Consider the following 19,758-nt stretch of genomic DNA (forward strand, 5'->3'; position numbering starts at 1 on the left):
AACCTAAGCAAACTTGCTACTACCTATCACAGCATTGCTAGATTTGCCACAGGATCTCCTTTTAGAACACATCACTGCAACAACCTAAAACAACTAGGATGGCTAGAGTTTCATAACCAGATACTATCTCAACAACTCACTATTATCCATAAGAGCTTGTACTACCCCACCTATACACCTATACTGACTACCCTCATTAGCCCTACAACAATCTTAAGAACCTACGCTCCTCTAATAAGCCACTTATTACTATCAACAAATCCAACAACTCAGCTGGAGATTCACTGTTTTCTAACTCTGTAGGCAAACACTGGAACAGGCTTTCCTCTGAACTCCTATTTCTGACCTCCATAAGACTCTTTAAACTAAAAATAAAACAATTTCTCAGTACTCACTTGCTTTGTCCTTGTACTAACCCTGACTAACTGTCTTCTCTGCTCCTAACAAGAGTATATTCTACCTACTTACATCCTCTTGCTGCTTCCTATATATCTTTATTTCACTGTATCATATGATACATTTGTATAATTTATCAACTGTATATACTTTTTTATCCTGCTTGCAATTGAAAACAACTACTTTGTTTTTATATGTATTGCATTGCATATCACCTCATCATGAGCTAGGTATGCTTGTAATGACAACTGTACCTAATCTGTATGTCTGTAATCTGTTTAGACCCTTTTTAACTACCGTTATAATTCTTTGAATTTGAGATAATTATTACAGTTATATATTGTGTCTGTATGGCTGTAACTGCTTAGAGCTATTTTACTACTGTTATACTTCTTTGAACTTGTGATTATTTTTTACTGTATAAAATTATCTGTGCTGGAGCTTTTCTCCCTGGGCCTCTACTGCAAATGGATTTTATTCCAGTTAGACTAGCCCGGTCAACAAATGCAAAATAAATAAATAAATAAATCTGCCCCCCCCCTTCCTCTCATTCAAAACGTTCTGCTCAGGATTCAGCAGGACAAACCAAAAATCTTGCTGGTGACTCCCTTTTGGCCAAGACAGCATTGGTTCCCTGTTCTTCTGCATTTAGCCAGCAGCAGTCATCACAAGTTACCTCACAGAGTGGACTTTCTCACACAGGACAAGGGATATCTGCTTCATCCACATCTGTCAACTTTACAACCGACTCTGTTGGTGAAAAACTTTTGTTTCCTTTCAGACACCTTTTTTTCTGTAGACGTGCTTAGGGTACTGCAGGAGGAAAGAAAACCCAACACTGGAAGATCTTACTTACCTAAATGGAAGAGATTTTCTACTTGGCGTCTTTCACGTAATCTGGATCCACTTTTAATTGTTATCCCAGTTGTTCTTTCCTACTTTTGTGAGTTACTTGAGTGGTTTGGCTTACTCCTCAGTGAAAGTTCACTTCTCAGCCATTTCTGCTTGTCTACCATTGACTCCCCCTTTAGCTTCTAGATTGGAAGTAACACTTTTTCTCAAAGGCATCCTTCACATTAAAACTCCCAAGAAACCAGTTCCACCTCCTTGAGATTTGAATTATGTCTTACAGATGCTAACTGTAGACCCTTTTGAACCTGCGGCTTTTGATTCCTTAAAGTTTTGTAGCTGGAAAACAGTGCTTTTAGTAGCTTTGTCCTCTGCTAGGAGGGTTTCTGAGATTCAAGGTTTGATGGCTTCTCCACCTTTTCTTGTTTTTCGTAAGGATAAGGTCTCTTTCCGTACTAATCCTTACTTTATGCCCAAGGTGGTGAATGAGTCGTCTCTTAATCAAGCTATTCAGTTGCCCACTTTCTTCCCTTCTCAGTCCTGTAGTGAGAGGATCTTACACGCTTTGGATGTGCACAGACAACTCAGGTTTTATTTGGATAAAACTAAGGCTATCAGGAAATCTGATCAGCTTTTGTTTCTTTTCATCCCAGGGCTCTGAGTTTGCCTGTTTCCAAGCAGACTATTTCCTCTTGGATTTCTAAGGCAATTTTGTTTTATGTGTTTTATGGTAAAAGTCTCCCTTTTCATGTAAAGACTCACTTCACTAGGGCTGTGGCTTCCTCCGGTGTGTGTTCTTTAAAGGTTTGGATACTAACACCATATTGGAGGCTGCCACTTGGTCTTCTGTCCATACTTTCACCAAGCATTACAAGCTGGATAGTATTTCTAAATCCATAGCTAGGTTTGCTAGACCCATTCTTCATGGCTTTCTAGAAAGTTCCTCTGTTCCTTCCTCCCTCCTCCAAAGGTTTCCTCCTATGCTTTGGTATTCTCCCATATTTTAAGAATACTGCAACATTAAAATAGAAGTACATAGAGTAGTTGTGTAAAATCTTACCGTAACCATAGATGTCCTCTTCTATGTTGCAGTATTCTGTCCCTCACTTCTACCCCTATTCCTTGTTGTTTCCTTGGATGGCAGATTATTTTTGTTTTCCTTACACTGGTGTTTCTCCTGGAGCATTTCAGTTCTGAAGATTGCACTTGCAGAAGTCCTTATATGGCTGATGTTCAGCAAGCCATATGTGTGACGTCCCACATGCTTGCAGCAGCTAAAAGCTGTTGTATGCTGGCCGGACATTGGGTCACTCATGGCGGAAGATCTCCCACATGTTAAGAATACTGCAACATAGAGAAGGACATCTGTGGTTGTGGTAGGATTTTACACAACTACTCTTTCTGACCAAAATGAACTCCTCGAGGGGAACTGGCTTTAAACATACTGAAATTGTAAATATCTCAAGTAACACCAAATGGTGTTGTATTCTAGATGAACTACCTAGTTAATTATAATTTGTAATTGTGAAATCCATTTACAACAGTAACTGTATCAAGAAGCAGGCTATTTTACTTGTGTCTGTGCCTTAAATATAACATGACGTGTACATAATTCAGCATGACATATGTATAAAATACTGGGGAATATATGTATATGGCTTTGCCATATAAGCTTAACAGGTCCAGTCTTCCCATATTGCATAGGCAGCAGTAAGTTAAGTTAATCCTTGTTAATTGCAGTTCTGTAGACCACTTCATTTTCACAAACCATTGAGTTTTAGCTGTGGTATACATAAATACTTTTCCAGTCCCATTCTGTAAAGATTGTCTTTCCTATTCCTCCTCCACATCCTCTGAACTTCTAAAGTTCCCCAGGTTAGAGAAGCTCATTCAGTCCATTTTGTCTATTTCGTGTCATTTATTCCTTTAGTCAGCTGGAAGGATATATATCTTTCAAATTATTTTATTACAGTCCATCTAGTCTGTTCCATTAGTAGACTGAAAGGGTATGTTTGGTAACTGACCATTTCCTCTTTTACGCTGGTGTATAATAATCATTCTGATGAATACATTTTCAGAAAGACTGCAGAAACTTAGTAATTACTTTATCTTTCATTATTTACATTCTTTAACCCCTTCTACAGACTGCATTATTTGCCGTAAGTTAAGAATAATCATGATCTGTGTGTGTGTGTGTGTGTGTGTGTGTGTGTGTGTGTGTGTGTGTGTGTGTGTGTGTGTGTGTGTGTGTTTATACACACACACACACACCTGCCACCATCTGTTATAAAAGTTTATCTAGCTGCCGCAGATGTGCTAAAACTTGTTCATCTGATGTCAATTTTCATTTTATCCTCGCATATGAGTTCGGATCCGATCCCTCTGATCAGACTCCGCCATTGCAAAAGTTCTCGAGCACCTTACCCTACCCATAATGCCCCTCTCCCAATCTCCAGAGATATCGTTTGCTGCTTCATGAAGACATGATCCATCCTATGGCTCTCAGACAGTTAAGTACAAAACTTTCAGTTCTTGGCAGTTTTTTGTGTCTAATTCTTTATAACTTTTATCTAAAAGTCTTTCTGTCCTTTTAACATTTAATTCAACCTGGCTGTGTTAGTACCAAGGTACTTCTGAACTACTATTGTTAGTAGCCCTTCCCCCTACCCTTTCTCTGTGACTCCTCTCTTCTGTACTGTGGTATGTTTTCACTACTATTGCTAGTATTTATTTCCCCTTTTTCTCTAGTTACCTCTTACTTAAAAAAAAAAAAAAAAAAAAAAATTTCTTTCATCCTTGGTAAATTTTTTCTGTTAAGATTATGGAGAAATCAGATAAGCTGACTGGTTTTAAAAAAATGCAAAAGCATAAAGATAAAACCTGACACCAAAGATTCACTGCCAGTAAACTTCACAAATGAAAAAACATAAAAAAAAATGGCAGGGGACCACCAGATCGAGTCACGCTTTTATTAAAACAAAATAACAATAAAACCAAAGTGCACAGATTAGCGCTTTCGGGTCCAAGCCCTTCATCAGATAACATTCAGTTATTCAGTTTGGATTTTAAAATAATGTTAACTAATCAACAATCAGCACTGCACCCTCCTTTTCCTTAGTGCTGGTTTTAAAGGAGCAATTCCATTTAAACCGGGAGCTTGATCAGCTCCCAGTCTAATTATCCATTTCATTTCACTTTATTCAGTATGGTTAACCAAATCCCCCCCATGTTGTTTTTCACAACCTGTAAAGCCATAAACAGGAACATATGTCCTGCATTCACTTTTATATGTTTATATAATGCATTATGCATGTTTCCCAACCTTATATCTGAGATATGCTTCAGTATTCTATCTTTTAATCTACAGTTTGTCTTCCCTACATAAAATAAGGTACAATTTTGGCATACAGCCAAATAGATCACATTTTTTGTTTTGTGGTCTGCATATTCATTCAAAAAATATTTCTGACCTGTTATTGGATGAACAAATAAATCCCCATTCATAATATAACTGCAAGCCTTGCATTGTTAGCAGGCATAAGTGTCCATACGTTGGGATAAGACCCATTTTCTACTCAATTCTTGTTCTTGACACAACATATCTTTCAGATTTTTATTCCTTCTGAAACTAAATAACGATCTCTGTCCAACTATATTTCCAATCTTAGCATCTGTTTGTAACACTCTCCAATTATGTTTTATTATTTCACAAATGCCCCCTATATCATTACTGTAGGTAAACTTCATACGTACTTCCCTCATTCCTCTTCATACTGGTGTCTTTATTTATTGCTGTTTTCCCTGTGCTGCTATGCTGTACAGAAAACTAGGGTTTAGCACTATTCTTCATATTGTGTTTGCTCTCAGCAATCACTTCCTCAAGTTGCTTCTGATTGTAGCCTCTAGCTTTTAAGTTACTTTCCAAATTATCAACCTCATTAATAAATCTACTGTCATTAGTACATAAACGTGAAATTATGTGTACTTGTTCTTTTATTATGTTAGTGATGTCACTAGACTTCAATCTAGAGATTTACTGATACGCACATCTAAGAAGTCTATCTCTGCTCTGGAGCATTTTACGGAAAACCTCAAAAAATCTGTGGTGGTCTCCACGTGTCTCACAAAGGATATCACATCCTCTTCTGTGCCTTTCCAAAGAAAGAACACATCATCTGCAAACCTGGCATAAAGGCCTAAGTATTCCTTCCACTTGTGAGGAGTATTGTATAATACCAGATCTTCCCAGTAGGCTAAAACAAGGTTTGCATATGAATTGGCACAAGGTGTGCCCATTGCAACAACTTGTCTTTGCTGGTAGTAGTTTATTTGACATAGAAAAACATTATTTTCCAATACTGTCCTCAACAACTTACATATTTGTTGGCTTGCATCCAAGTCAAACCCAGCAGTACCTAATAAAACATTCTCAGTAGCAGTTATTCCATATTCATTGCCTATAACAGTAAATAGATTGCTTGCATCCAAAGCAACAAATAATCTCGACCTCCTCCCATTTATAAGTATTCATGTAATGATGTTAAAAAACTGACCAGTATCCTTTAATATCCTGGGAAACAGTTGTAAAACGGGCTTTAGGGCACATTCTAACCATATTGATATATTCTTAGTCACCCAACCCCTTCCAGATACAATGGGTCTTAGGAGTGGGTTGCATGTGTCCTTATGTACTTTTGGTAGGGCCTTAAACACTGGTATGACAGGATGCTCTACCCGTAAAAACTTCAAGGTTTCCTCATCTAACAAACCAAAGAATTTCATATTCGCCAATTTGTTTCTCACCTTTTCAATAAGTGTGTTCAACATTATAGTAGACGTAAATATTATAATTTGACTTCGGCACAGAGGAACGCGTTAGATTTATTGGCTCAGGACAAATGTATAGTAATTAAAGCCGTCGATAAGGGAAGTGCAGTGGTAGTAATGAGCCAACAATTTTATAATGATAAAATCTTGTATTTAGTGAAAGATATCGAAACGTTTTCTCCATTATCTCCTATAATGTTAAATCTGGTTTCCCTTTCTTTAACCTCACCTATGGAAGAGACTATGGAAGAGACCATGGGTTTGAGATCCAATTCCAGATCTCCTGTCACATCCGACAGGAATGCCTCGTCCGAACATCCAAAGTCTCAAGCTGACAGCTTGGTATCTCCAGTTCCGGTGATAGCCAGACAACCTATGCTTCTTCCTCGGTTCGTCATATTCTGTTATCCCCCCAAAAGCTGTCTTCAAGGAAGTTGTACAACAGTAAATGGAGGAGATTCGTGCATTGGTCTCAACAAAACTATGTTGACCCTTTTTCAGCTCCTGTACACGCTATACTAGAATTTTTATCACAGCTTTTTAATGAGGGGACAGCTTATTCTACAATTAAAAGTGCAGCTAGGTGCAGTTTCGAATTTTCATATCGGATTTGAAAGTTCCTCCCTCTCTTCATGTAAGCTATGCAAAGCATTCTTGAGAGGAACTCTATTACTTAAGCCCTCTATAAAGATCCTTCGCCACCCTGGAACTTAAATTTGGTATTACAGAAAATTATACAGCCTCCTTTTGAACCAGCGTCTACCTGTTAACTTAAATTTCTTTCTTGGAAAACTATTTTCTTGGTAGCCATCATGTCTGCAAGAAGAATTTCTGAGATTCAGGCCTCATCATCTCAGCCTCCATATTTGGTCTTCCGCAAAGACAGGGTCACGTTACATACTAATCCTTCATTCTTATCAAAGATAGTTTCAGAGAATACTTTCAACCAATCCATTAATCTACCAATTTTCTTTCCAAACTTTACCAATAAAAGGGAATATTTATTACATTTATTAGATGTTCGTAGACAACTATGTTTTTACATTCATAGAACAAAGGACATAAGGAAACGAGTCAATTGTCTGACTCCTTTTCTGAAAACAGATTGGGTCTTCCAGTGATGAAAGTGACTGTAGCTAAATGGATTACAAACTGCATATCTTTTATTTACAAGAGGCAAGGTTTAGAGCTCTCGAAAACTGTTCGAGGTCATTCCACTAGAGCCCATGGCCACCCCTTCAGTTTTTCAGGCCAGAGCGTCTGTGAATGAAATTTGCACAGCAGCGACCTGGGCTACCCCTCATAATTTCATTACTTATTACAAGCTGAACTTGATCTATAGGGGTAGGGCCTCTATTGGTTCAATGGTTCTGAAGAATATCCTTCCATAAATATACCCAGGAAAAAGGTAGCTGGGAACTTTGTCCCATATGTGAGGATTAAATGAAAAGTGACATCAGATAAAATAGCTATGTACTCACCATAACATTCCATCTATGTTGTTCATTTTAATTTTTTACTCAACTGTCCCACCATCCCCCTGTCCCTTTCTTGTTTTTTTGGATGAGAGAGTTGACCAAAAGTTTGATTATTGACCTACATTTGATAATGGGCTATTGCAGAAGCCAGATTATTGACCTAAATTTGATAATGGACTATTGCACAGAACAGGTCATAACCTTAGCTAAGGTGTTTTTCTATTCTGTCATTTATCTATTTTCAGCAAACAAGATCTGAGGGGATTTGGAGATAGGCATTATGGGTAGGGTAAGATGCTCAAGAGCTTTTTGGTTGCCATAAACTTTTGCAATGGCCAAGTCAGATCTGAGTGATTGGATCCAAACGCATATGTGCAGGAAAAAATGAAAATGGACAACAAAGATGGAACGTTATGGTGAGTGCATAACTTTTTTTTTTCATCCACAACACAAATGTAACTGAAAGTCTTATGTTATCAATTTTCATTCTGCTCTCAGCTAAGGGGTCCAGATTCAATCCCTCAGATCTGACTCAGCCCTTGCTAAATCTCGTGGCAACCAAAAACTCTTGTGCTTCTCCCTTACCCATATTGCATCAGCCCCAAGTACCTCCGATCTCGTTTGCTGCTTTACACCAAATACGTGGGAACCATTACTCTGAAGTCAGTAAGTGTTTAATTTAGCCATTTTGTAGTTCTTGTAAGTTAAAACCTTACTTTTCTCAGATCCTTTCTATCCCTTATCTTTTTTGCCTTTATAAATAATATCTGTATTTAATATTTTTCTTAATTCTGTATATTTTGTACCTTGAATATTGTCACTGGTTTTCCTTTCCCTTGCTGCTACACGTAGTGTAGATTATTTACCATTGTTGGTAATTCTTTATTCTTTTGCGTCTTTCCTCTTTAAAACACACACACACGTTTAGTCTCTAAGTACTGTTTTTGTTTGATAGTGTGTGTACTGTCTTTTGCCTGTTCTAACTATGGCAGAGACGGCCCAGCTGGGTTCAAAAAATGTCTTAAGTGTGAGCACAAAATTCCTGCATCTGATGCCCACACTTTGTGTATATTGTCTTGGTCCTCTTCATTTGTGTATATTGTCTTGGTCCTCTTCATTTACAGGAAGTTTATGTGATCTGCCATGGGTTTAACTCCAGGGTACTTGTTAAAAACATTAAATTAATACTAAAGGGTTTGCTTCCTTCTGCATTCAGAGAGGCTTTATCTGGAGCTAAGTCACCGAAATCTAAAGACTCAAAATCTCCTTCTTCCTCCAGGACCTCAGAGCATTCAAAAAAGAGACCTCAGTCAGATCCAACCTCGTCATCGAATCCTAATAAGAAAAAGAAAAAATTATCAAATCCAACCTCAACATTGGATCAAAGCCGGAAAATCACGGGAACCAACTTCTTCAGATCCAGTGAAAAGGTTACCAGAGCCAACCACTTCTCCCAGCATTAGTTGCCTGCCAGGGACCAAATATTCTCCTTCTGTGGACCCCGTACCCTCCAGGATCCCTCACCCTTTTTGGAGAAATCCAGACCCCCTCTGTAATTTTCACTCACTCTAACAGAAGAAGATGTGGAAAGAATTGTGAGAAAGATTCGGTCAGCACATAGTCAGATGAGTGCCTTACTGGCTCCTTCCCCTTCAGGTCAGGAGATCAACTTTTCTTACCACTGCCTTTACCAGTTCCTCCTTTCACTCTTATTACTGTCTCATAGTCCGTGGATCCGAGCTGTCTGTCTCCATCTGACTCTGATCTGAGCATAGCATTTTCCTTTGATCTGACGTTCGCTGTGAGCACTTCAGTTCAGTCAGATCAGGAGAGCTGTCAAGAGCTGACGCTTCCCTGTCAGATCCAAGGTGTTGGAGTTGACTCCAAAGTTGTTGGATCTGTGTCTACTCCTCAGAGCCTCAGCACAGGTTAGTTCAGCTCCAGCTTCGACCTCAAGGGGATTGCCTTCAGAGCAGGGAAACAGTGGTCCAAAAGCTTGCCTGTTAAGATCAAAGGTCTTCTTCCTCTCTGGGGTGGTCTGTTTTTGAGGCTATGGAGAGAACATTGTCTGGCTCAGCAACACCGACAGATCCTACCCCCTCGGGTATGCATTCTACAACTCTGATGTCTCTGCACCCAGAGTTTCTTTGCTCTTTTCCACAGAGACAGCCAGTACAAAAATCCCAGACTTTCCCAGCAGGGTATCCTGGCTTCTTTTGATACCTCCCCAGAAACTCCCATTGAGGAGGTGCCCAAGAAGAAGAAGACATTTAAGAGGAAACAGTTGGACTCCCCAGAGGAGTGTATCACAGAAGATACAGACTTTGATAAAAGTAAAGGGTCCCCATGGTCACCTCCCGAAGATGTCTTATTTGGATACATCCTTGGAATACTTAAGCATAGAGGAAGCTGGATGCCCAGCAACCTTTCATCCGAGGAGTCTGTATTCCTGGAGGATTTCAGTACTGACCCACATACTTCCTGAGTAACTCTGCCCACTGACAAAGTCAGTGAGTTGAACTCTTGGTGGGTGTGGAAGGAACCCAGTACTACTGAACCTATACCTCAGAGACCAGACAGAATTATGGCACCACCTATGAGCAAACGGTTTTGGGGTAAAGGGGTGTCCATTGATGCCATGGACTTGGAGACAGCCACTAAAAGGAACTTGCTGAGGAGAGTTCCACTGTTCATCCCCCAACAAGGAGTCTCGGGCAATGGACAGGTTTAGGAAGTATGTCTATGCTTCAGCAATCTTCGCCTTAAGGTCACCGAATTATTTGGCGCATTTCACCAGATTGCAGAGGGATTTGATTAGAGAGCTCTCAAATACCCTCTCAGGATCCATTTCTGAAGTACAATCTTCCTTTACTTAGTTGGCTACTCTGCAATCTATTTTTATTTCTTCCATGATGCTCATTTCGCACATAGCCGAAGGAACCACAAAGGCAGCGAGTTCAGGCATTTCTGTTATTAGGCATGCTTGGATGCTCTTATGTGATTTTGTAGAACCCTTCAAGTCTTTGTCAGAGCTCCTTTTGACAGCACGTCATTGTTTGCCCCCAAAGTAACAGGCACATTAATCAGGTGTGAGAAGGACAGAAAGACCCTTTGTGCCCTGGGCGTACATTTTCTGACTCCTCAAATATCCTTTTCTAGGAATAAGTGAGGTGGTTGAAAGATGTGGTTCAAGAAATCACAGGGACCTTTCCAGGACACACATGGAGGAAGTTCCCCCAGGGGTAGAGGGGGAAACTCTAATGGTAGACGCTGCCCCCATGGCAGAGATGGTCCACAAAACCAGCGGTCCAGAGATACTTTCTTTGACAGACCCTTCCAGCATTCCTGAATGGAAGCCCGATTGCCCTACTGTGGAAGCAATTGGGGGTTGACTATCCCTGCATCAGAGAGACTGTCTAGAAATAACAGATACTTGGGTGCAGAGAATTATTAGCAAATGTTATATAATACCCTTTTCCCTTCTTCCTCTAAATTCAAGAAAAATCCCTGATGTTCCACCCAGTCAGAAGGAACAAGCAACAGTTCAGGTTCAAAAGCTGCTAGAAAAGTGTCATCCAAGAGGTAGGTACTTAAGAGTCTTTTTGTGCCAAAGAAAACAGGGGACTGGAGATCAGTTTTTGGATCTCAGCAACTTAAAGAAGTCAGTTCAACTTACCAGGTTTTGGATGGCCACAGCTCAGTCCATTCTCCCTTTTCTGGGCAAGGACGACTGGATGTGCTTGATAAACCTTCAGAATGTTTGCTATCACATCGACTGGATGTGCTCAGTAAACCTACAGGATGAAAGCTATCACATAAAGATGAACAGACGGTCCAGAAGGTACTTACTCTTCTGGCTTGGAAGCCAGTCATTACCAGTTCACAGGTCTGCCTTTTGGTTTTACCACAGCCCCCAATGTGTGACAGTAGTAGCAGCTCACTTGAGACTGTAAGGATTCTGGATGTTTCCATATCTAGTCATCTGGCTCATTACCACCCCAACCAGGCATCAGTTGATAAGGGCAAGAGATCAGGTTCTCCAGACATATTCTCTTGTGGGGACAACCATAAACTACAACGAGTCTCAACTGGAACCAACTCAGAGTTCGGAATTCATAGGAACACTGTTCAACACAAAGTCAGTGATGGCTTCACTGCCTCCCTCAAGGGTTCAAACTGCAAGATCACAAGTCAGAAAAATATTCTGCGCTACCATAATTTCAGCCTGCTTGGTCCTTCAAGGTCTAGGGTCAATGACTGCAGTGATAACACTAGTACCTTTATCCAGATTTTACATCAGGATTCTCCAATGGATGCTAGCAACACAATGGTCAATACTTTATCAACCCTTGTCAACTCTGATATGAATCACTCACACATGCAAAAGAGATCTCAAGTGGTAGATTCAATCAGATCAAGTTCTACAAGAACATCCGTTCACCCCCCCCCCCAGCCTAAGGCCATAGTGACTATGGAGGCTTCCCAGTTGGGGTGGGGGCATTTTCTGGGAAAAATAGTCCAAGGCACTTGATTCCCCAAAGAGGCCAACTTGCATATCAGTGTCCTAGAGATGAGGGCAGTGTTTTTAATGTTGCAGGCCTTCCAAGATGCTCTCCCTTCAGGGATGATTGCAATTCAAATGGACAGTATGTCAGTAGTTTGGTACATCAACAAGCAGAGAGGGACCAGTTCATACCCTTTGTGTCGAGAAGCACTCAGAGTGTGGCAATGGGAAATCTCATCCAGCTGCTTTCTCATAGCAACACACATTCCAGGAAAGTCCAGTGTGATAGCAGACAAACTGAGCAGGTTTATTCTTCTACCTTACAAGTGGTTTCTGAACAAGAACATGACGGAAATTACTTTTCATCGATGAAGCCAGCCTTGCTGCAATCTTTTTGCTTCTCCCCTAAACAAATGCAGCAGCTACTGTGCCCTAATTCCCCCCACAGGAGGAATCACCGACAGGTGCTCTATTTCACAGTTGGCCCCCCTGGTCTACTATATGCCTATCCATCAATCCCACTAATTCCAGAATTCCTACAGCGACCTGCCACATTTGAGAGCAAAGTCATCCTCATTGAACCTTACTGGCCTCAACAGATTTGGGCCCCCTTCCGTTGGCCTCATTTTCTTCACTAACCTTAGATCCTGGATCCAGTTCCAGACCTCTTGTCTCACACGACCTGCATGACCAGCCAGACATATCAAACCTCAGGCTGACGGCCTGGCTTTTCCAGTTCCATTAATAGCCAGACAACCTATGCTCTGTTCCCCAGTCTGACATGTACTTTTTTCTTCCCATAAGTCTTCTACACATAAGCTTTATTCCTGTAAATGGAAAAGGTTTGTTTATTGGGCACATCAAAACAATGTTGATCCCATTTCAGCTCTGATACATAGTGTCCTTGAATTTGGCCATACTTTTTAAAGGAGCTAGTTCCTCAACAGTTAAGGTTCTGTTAGCAGCAATATCAAATTTTCACATGGATTTGATTGTTTCTCTGTTGCCTCTCTCATAAGCTCTGCAAAGCCGTTTTTGCGAGGCACTCTTTTTCTAAGACTTCCTTTTAAAGATCCTACTCCCCTATGGGACCTAAATCTGGTACTGCAGGCACTTACTCTCTCCCCTATTCGAACCAGCAGCTAGTGTACCCTTAAGTACCTTTCTTCGAAAGCAGTATTTCTAGTAGCCATTACTTTTGCCAATCGAATTTCAGAGATTCAAGCCTTGTCTTCAAATCTCCTTGATTTTTCACAAGGCTAGAGTTGCACTGTGAACCAGTGCATCCTTTCTTCTTAAGGTGGTGTCAGAATCTATCATTCAATCCATTAATTTGCCAGTATTCTTTCCAAATTTTGTTAACAAAGGTGAATACATGTTACACTTAGAACACAAGATATCAGAAAAACTGACCGATTGTTTCATTTGCAGAAGGAAAATTGGGAAAGCCAGTTGCCAAAGTAACTTTAGCCAGATGGCTGACTGCATTTCATTTATTTATAGCAAATTGGGTATTACTTTACCAAAACCGTTAGGGGGTTATTCAACTAGATCCATGGCAACTTACTCAGTTTTCCAATCTAGAGCATCCATAAATGATGTATGTGCTGCAGCAACTTGTGCTACTCCCAATACCTTTGTTACTCATTACAAATTGGTTCTGGTCTCCAGAGGTAGAGCATCATTTGGTTCAATGGTGCTCAGGAATATCCTCCTGTGAGTCCACCCGGGATCTTCTGTAGCTGGCGACTCTCTCCCATTAGTTGAGGATAGAATGAAAATTGATAACATTGGATAAAGAAGTTATGTACTCACCATAATGTTCCATATGTGTTGTCCATTTTCATTCTTCCGCAACTCCCCACCTATCAACCCTTATCCTTTGAAGACTCCTGAATAATAATTGGTTAAAAGATATCGTTGTCCTTTATATTGAGCTTCACATATAGTTGTCTCCTTATTTAACTGCACTGCAAATATTTCTTTTTACTAAAAATCAAACTAGATTTGAGGTACTTGGAATTGGTGCATTATGGGAGAAGCTTGAGAGTTTTTGTTTCCACGAGCTTTAGCAATGACGGAGTTGGGTCCAAGGGATCGGATCCAAACCCATTCGTTGAAGAAGAATGAAAATGAACAACACAAATGGAAAGTTATGGTGAGTACATAACTTTTTTTTAACTTTGGTTTAGTCAGTTCTGAGGTGTTAAGGAATAAAGCCCCGACTGTGCTGCATATCCCAAGTGCAGTTAGCAACTCTGGTCCCTATAGGAGCTGGCTGGGGAGAAAGGGAGTGACTGGCCATAGTTGCTCCCTCCCCATCCTGAGAGGAGGGAGGAAGCTCTGGCTCACCCCAAGGGTGATACCTAGAGGGAGCACTAGGTGTTAGCCAGTGGTGTCTAAGATAACAAAACCTTTGTTGTGGTGCTTAGCACCAGGAATGCCGAGGGAAATTTAACATGCAGAAAAACACACTTTCCCTTGATTGACAACAATAGCAGGCTGAGAGGAACCACTGAGTGAAAGGGGGTGCTCCCATTAGCGAAAGGGTTGGCAATTCCCTGGACCAGAAGGTGGGCTGGCTCTCAGCCACCTAACTCTGACCAGTGAATGGAAGGACTGCTTGGAATTCCCAGGCAAGAAGCTGAAGTCATACTTTTTTTTTCTTCTCCCAGGGAATTCTTCATAAATCCAGTTCAAGGTGTCATTTTTGTTTTTAACAAAATCCAACAAATTAACCTGTTCTTCACCATCCAGTCCATTAGCTAGACTTACATTTATTTGCCAAACCATATTCTCCGCAAAAAACAAACACTGCTATACATAAACCATCTGCCCACAAGACTTAAGGACTTCCTGTTGAATTAATTCAACTTTTTGCCATATCAGCATTATGACAATGTAATTCCTCATGTAAACATTCAGTCCTTGAAATTATGTACTTCCAGGTGTCTAACATAACTATTCAGTATCCCTGTTAAGTGCTAAAAATCATGCTCAAGTCCTTCTAACAAAGTGCCCCATCTTTAAGTTGCAACATCTTTTTATTATTATCTTGGTCACTGGTTTGGATCCCAACTTCTTGTTCAGCCTCACTGATCACTTCTTCCCCCAGATACACTTATCCACAATCATTTCCAATGCCTGCATGCACATTACTGTCACACACAGTTAACAAAATCATCTCAAATAATGACAAAAGGAGAGATGCAGCCACATGAAGCTGACCTTCTCCAAACGGTGATCCTTTTAAAGTGCTGTGATTTACTTAGAGAATGGAAAAAATATATACATGAAGATATATTAGTTATATCTTTGATTATTTTATTTTGACTGAAATCTTGTTTTGTTCCAAGATCACGCATTTTAGGATGGAAGGATGAAAAATTTGGGGGCAGAATCAAATGCTTGAAAATCATAAATAGTTGCGCGTTCTGCATCTTGTCTAGTTGTACTCTACAATTAACTCTTCGTTGGTACTCATATGTATGTGTTTAGACTGTTTTCATAGAATGCCTTTAGTATAGATGGGTTCAGGTAATAACTGCTGAGACATCATCTGTGGCATGTACTGCACCAATGACTTGCTTACAGGGATCCGTTGAGTTTTCATTTGTTCTTTATTCTTGATTTGGAGCTTATTGTCACAGCCAGTCCCATTGTGTAGTGTTTGGTATTTGATTATCTTTTAATCATGGACTTTCTTTACTTGTGCAAGACTAACCAATGGTGTATTTTCTACAGTGTGCAGTTACAGCAATCTTCATGACATTGTCCAGAATGTGCTTACTCAAGAAATGCAGAAGATATTTGCTAACAAGGACCCGAAAAGTTTTAATGAAGAATTTCTCAGTAGAAATGCTACCTCAGTTCAGCATTTACTGTCAGGTACCTTTAATGTTGTTTACTTTCTAAAGACCTCCCTCCCATTGTTTTTGGTTATTGATGATAAACATATTTTTAGCTTATGTAGTGGTCCATTTTGGGGAATGAGGAGCCACCACTAGTAAAATCATAATGCATTTTTAACACATTACTTGAGAAGCTTGCGTAAGACCTAGCTGCAGAGAGAGGGAGTAAATATATGGACTAACTAATTTGATGACGGTTTCTCTGGAAAATTAAATTAAAATATGCATTGTGAAATAGCCACTTGTAATATAGCTTTTCATTTGCTGGTGATCACACAGATGTGTTTAATACAGCGGTGCAAGTAGATGTCTGCAACAGACATTGTTTTGAGTAGTTAAACAGGCAGGGTTACATATATAAACAGGTATATGAAGTCAGGCTATTTGTGTACTAGTAGGGCATCCACGTGCATCATTGGCAACCAGTGTGAAGAAACAGCATTGCTAGTGGCTGGTTTGATGTGGAAGTAGAATGAAGAGACTTATCAGGCTTCTCACCTCTATGATGGTCCTTAGGAGTGTGCCAGCCTTGGGATTCTCTGGTTGAGACCTGAGACATCAGACTGAGCCAGTGACTAATTGGAGAAAAGACCAGAGGCTACTGAGAGCTTATCATTCTCATGGGCATGGGGTCTGGCCAAAGTACAGTGTGTCACAGCCATGTAATAGCAGTGTGGCAGTGTCTTGGGAGTGGTCAGGGGATGTAGGAGTGCAATACAAAAAATATATGCATGCATTTTTTTTCACCTTTTATAAAACAGACCACTCTGTAGTCCCATTTTTTTCTTGTCTCTCTATTGTAGAACACTTGGTGTGTCGCAACTGTAGGCAGAAGGGTTGAGTGAAGAAACTTCATTAAGAAACCCATCAGGGAACATAGAGCAGAAACTTAAAAAAAATGTAATGTAAGTAATTAATCTAAGTAGAAGAAAGAAAGGAAACTTGATCCAGTAATTGAGCCTTTGAGATAGGAGGAGACTGGAATCTGTCCTGGCCTTAAAATGGTGGATCAACTTTTTGTCCTTGCATGAATATTGGAAGGCTTATGGTATTGGGTGCAGTTTGCTGACAGATACTATTCAACCTTTGTATCTGAGGAGTTAGAGGAGTGCCTGCCTTTTCTGTGTTATCAGATATATTTATAGCGGGTATAGGACTCCAGTAAAGATGCGTCTTGCCTCCCATCTTGCTTGTGATCTCTGACAGTATGTCAAGATGCAATCAAGATATGGAGAGTATCCAGTGTAGATGTTCTTCATCTCACATTGCTGCAGTCCTTACTCGGTCGGCCCGAATACCAAAGTATTAGGCTGACGTCGGTCATGGGCGCACAGCCCTGACATCAGAGCGTCAGGGTATAAAAGCGCATGACCGATGTCATATCCTCAGTCTTTTTTGCCGCATGGTCCGATGCAGAAGCAGCGTTGCAAGTGCCGTTCGGCTTTCTGAAATTTTTCGTTTTCGGAGTTTCAGACATACCAAGTTGGGCTAAGTACCCCGTTGGGGAGCATTTTTGTTGTTTCTTGCCTCAGTTATTTACGGATGTCAGAAAAAGTGAATAATTGTATTTCTTGTGGGAAGCAGATACCGCATAGGGATTACCACTCGCTTTGTATCCCTTGCTTGGGGCCGGAGCACGACGTAGTTGGGTGTCGGTTTTGTGCTAGGTTTAATAAGCGCACTATTAAGAGAAGGCTAGATTGCGCTAGGTTAGTCTTTGGCAAGCGGTGTAATTATAATATGCCGTCGGATCCTCCGACGCCCGCTTCCACGAAGAAGCGTAAAGACAAATCTGTAAAGCCTAGACAGGATGATTCGTCCATTTCGGATGCCGGTCCTTTAGAGACTGCAGTGGAACAGGTGGATCCGGCTGAAGTTTCTGTTGAGTCTCAGGGGGAAACCTTGATTTTACAGGATGTGGCCTCACAGGAGTCAGGTCAGGCTGAAGGGGCCTCTCAGGTTACTATTCTCCCTTCTTTGCCTAAGGGGGTTAGGCCTTCTGCTACTGTTTCTAGGGCTCCTTCTAAGGGCAGGTCTGTTTTGCCTTCTTCTGGAGTTAGTTCTGGTTCTTCAGGGTCTGTACCTAAGAAGCATATGCTTAAAATGGCAGAAGATTTGATTACTTTAATTAGAGGTTCCATGCCCCCTCCTGATAAGAGGCCCAGGGTAGAGCCAGAGTTGGAAATTTTGGAGCAGGCCTCAGATGATTCTGAGTCTTCTGCTGAAGATATTCAAGATTTTCCTCCTTATTCGGATTCTGATGCAGAGGATTCTACTCCTTCTGCTTCCCCTCCAGAGGATTTTTCATTTTCAGAAACCTTACACTCTATGAGGGAACATTTTAAGTGGGAAGGACAGGATTACTCAGATTCCAGAAAGAGGCTTAGGGAGTTCTTATTTTTACCACAGCACAGACCCTTGGCTATTCCTCCTGTTTTGGATGTTGTTCAGGATGTTTTTTCGGAGGCCTCATTTAATCCAGATTCTATGCCTCCTGCACCAGTTAAACCGGACAGGTATTATAGGGTACCTGAGGCTCATAAATACCTATATAAGAGTCCTAGGGCGGACCCAGAAACTATTAGTCAGGGGCCTAAGGGTGTTAGGGCTTCTGTTGTAAAGAATCCGGTTCCTCTAGATAAGGAAGCTAGAGCTTTGGACAGATGGGGTAAGAAGGTGTACACCTCTTCTACTTTAGCAATGAGGGCTTTAAATTGCCAGTTTCATATGTTGAAATATCAGAATTTCCTCCTTTCTCAGCTAAAATCTAAAGTGGATGCTTTGGCAGAGGGCATAGAGTGTAAAGAATTGCAAGATTTGGTGCATGTTTCTGAACAGGTGGGGAAACATTCTTTGCAGTGTGGCTTTGATGCTTTGCAGGCTTCTTCTAGAGTGGCTGCCACTGGTTCAGTTCTTCGTAGGCATGCCTGGCTTAAGGATCAGAATTTATCTGAGCATGTTAAGTCTAGAATTCTGGATGCCCCTTTACAGTCCGAAGTTTTGTTTGGTCCTCCTGTGGAGTCTGTTTTGAAGAAAATGGAGGACAAGGCTAAGTCTATGCAGACTGTTAAAGATTTTTTGCAGGTTCAACCTCCTAAGTTTAGTAGAAATTGGCCGGCTAAGGGGTGGACGTACCCTTCTTCTGATTCCCAGTCTAGGGGTAGATCTAGGCGTGGTAGGAGCAGAGCTCAGAGTACCTTTAGGCCTGGAACATGGAGTTCGCCTGCGCAATCTGCTGGTGAGGGTAGGGGCCAGTCCTTTCGTAAACAGGCCCAATGACCTGCATTTTCAGCTGCCAGATTCTTCTTTCCTGGCAGCTCCTTTGGGAGGAAAGCTAGCTCTCTTCAAGCAAAATTGGTTTTTAATCACCCAAGACAAATGGGTGTTGGACATTATAAACAAAGGTTACAAGTTTTATTTCCATACTTTGCCTCCTTTCAAAGGTATGCCAGACATTCCTCCGCGGCAAAGGATGGAGGCTCACAAACAGATTTCATTACTTCTTCACATGGGAGCCATACAGCCAGTACCTCCTTCAGAAGTGGGTCTAGGGTTTTATTCCCACCTGTTTCTAGTACCAAAGAAAGGGAACACGTGGAGACCGATTTTGGATTTATCTCTCCTCAACACTTATTTGGACATTCCAAAGTTCAAAATGTTGACATTACAACAACTTTTGCCTCTGCTGGGAAAAGATCACTGGATGGTAACTCTGGATCTAAAAGAGGCTTATCTTCATGTTCCTATCAGGCCCAGTTGCAGGAAGTACCTGCGTTTTCGAGCTGGAAATTTA

At 40.9% G+C, this 19,758-nt stretch overlaps 1 protein-coding gene across 1 annotated transcript in view; it reads left to right on the plus strand.

Annotated features, from left to right (window-relative positions):
* NAA16 (N-alpha-acetyltransferase 16, NatA auxiliary subunit) overlaps positions 1-19,758 on the plus strand; it is a 2,694,704-nt gene that overhangs the window by 2,404,970 nt on the left and 269,976 nt on the right. Inside the window, exon 18 of the mRNA XM_044071699.1 lies at positions 15,799-15,942. Within this exon, the coding sequence (XP_043927634.1) occupies positions 15,799-15,942 (144 nt within the window). The remainder of the gene's footprint in view (positions 1-15,798; positions 15,943-19,758) is intronic.

Source organism: Protopterus annectens, chromosome 5.part0 (genome assembly GCF_019279795.1).
Source record: "Protopterus annectens isolate FY-2018-M chromosome 5.part0, PAN1.0, whole genome shotgun sequence".
Lineage (NCBI taxonomy): Eukaryota > Metazoa > Chordata > Ceratodontiformes > Protopteridae > Protopterus > Protopterus annectens.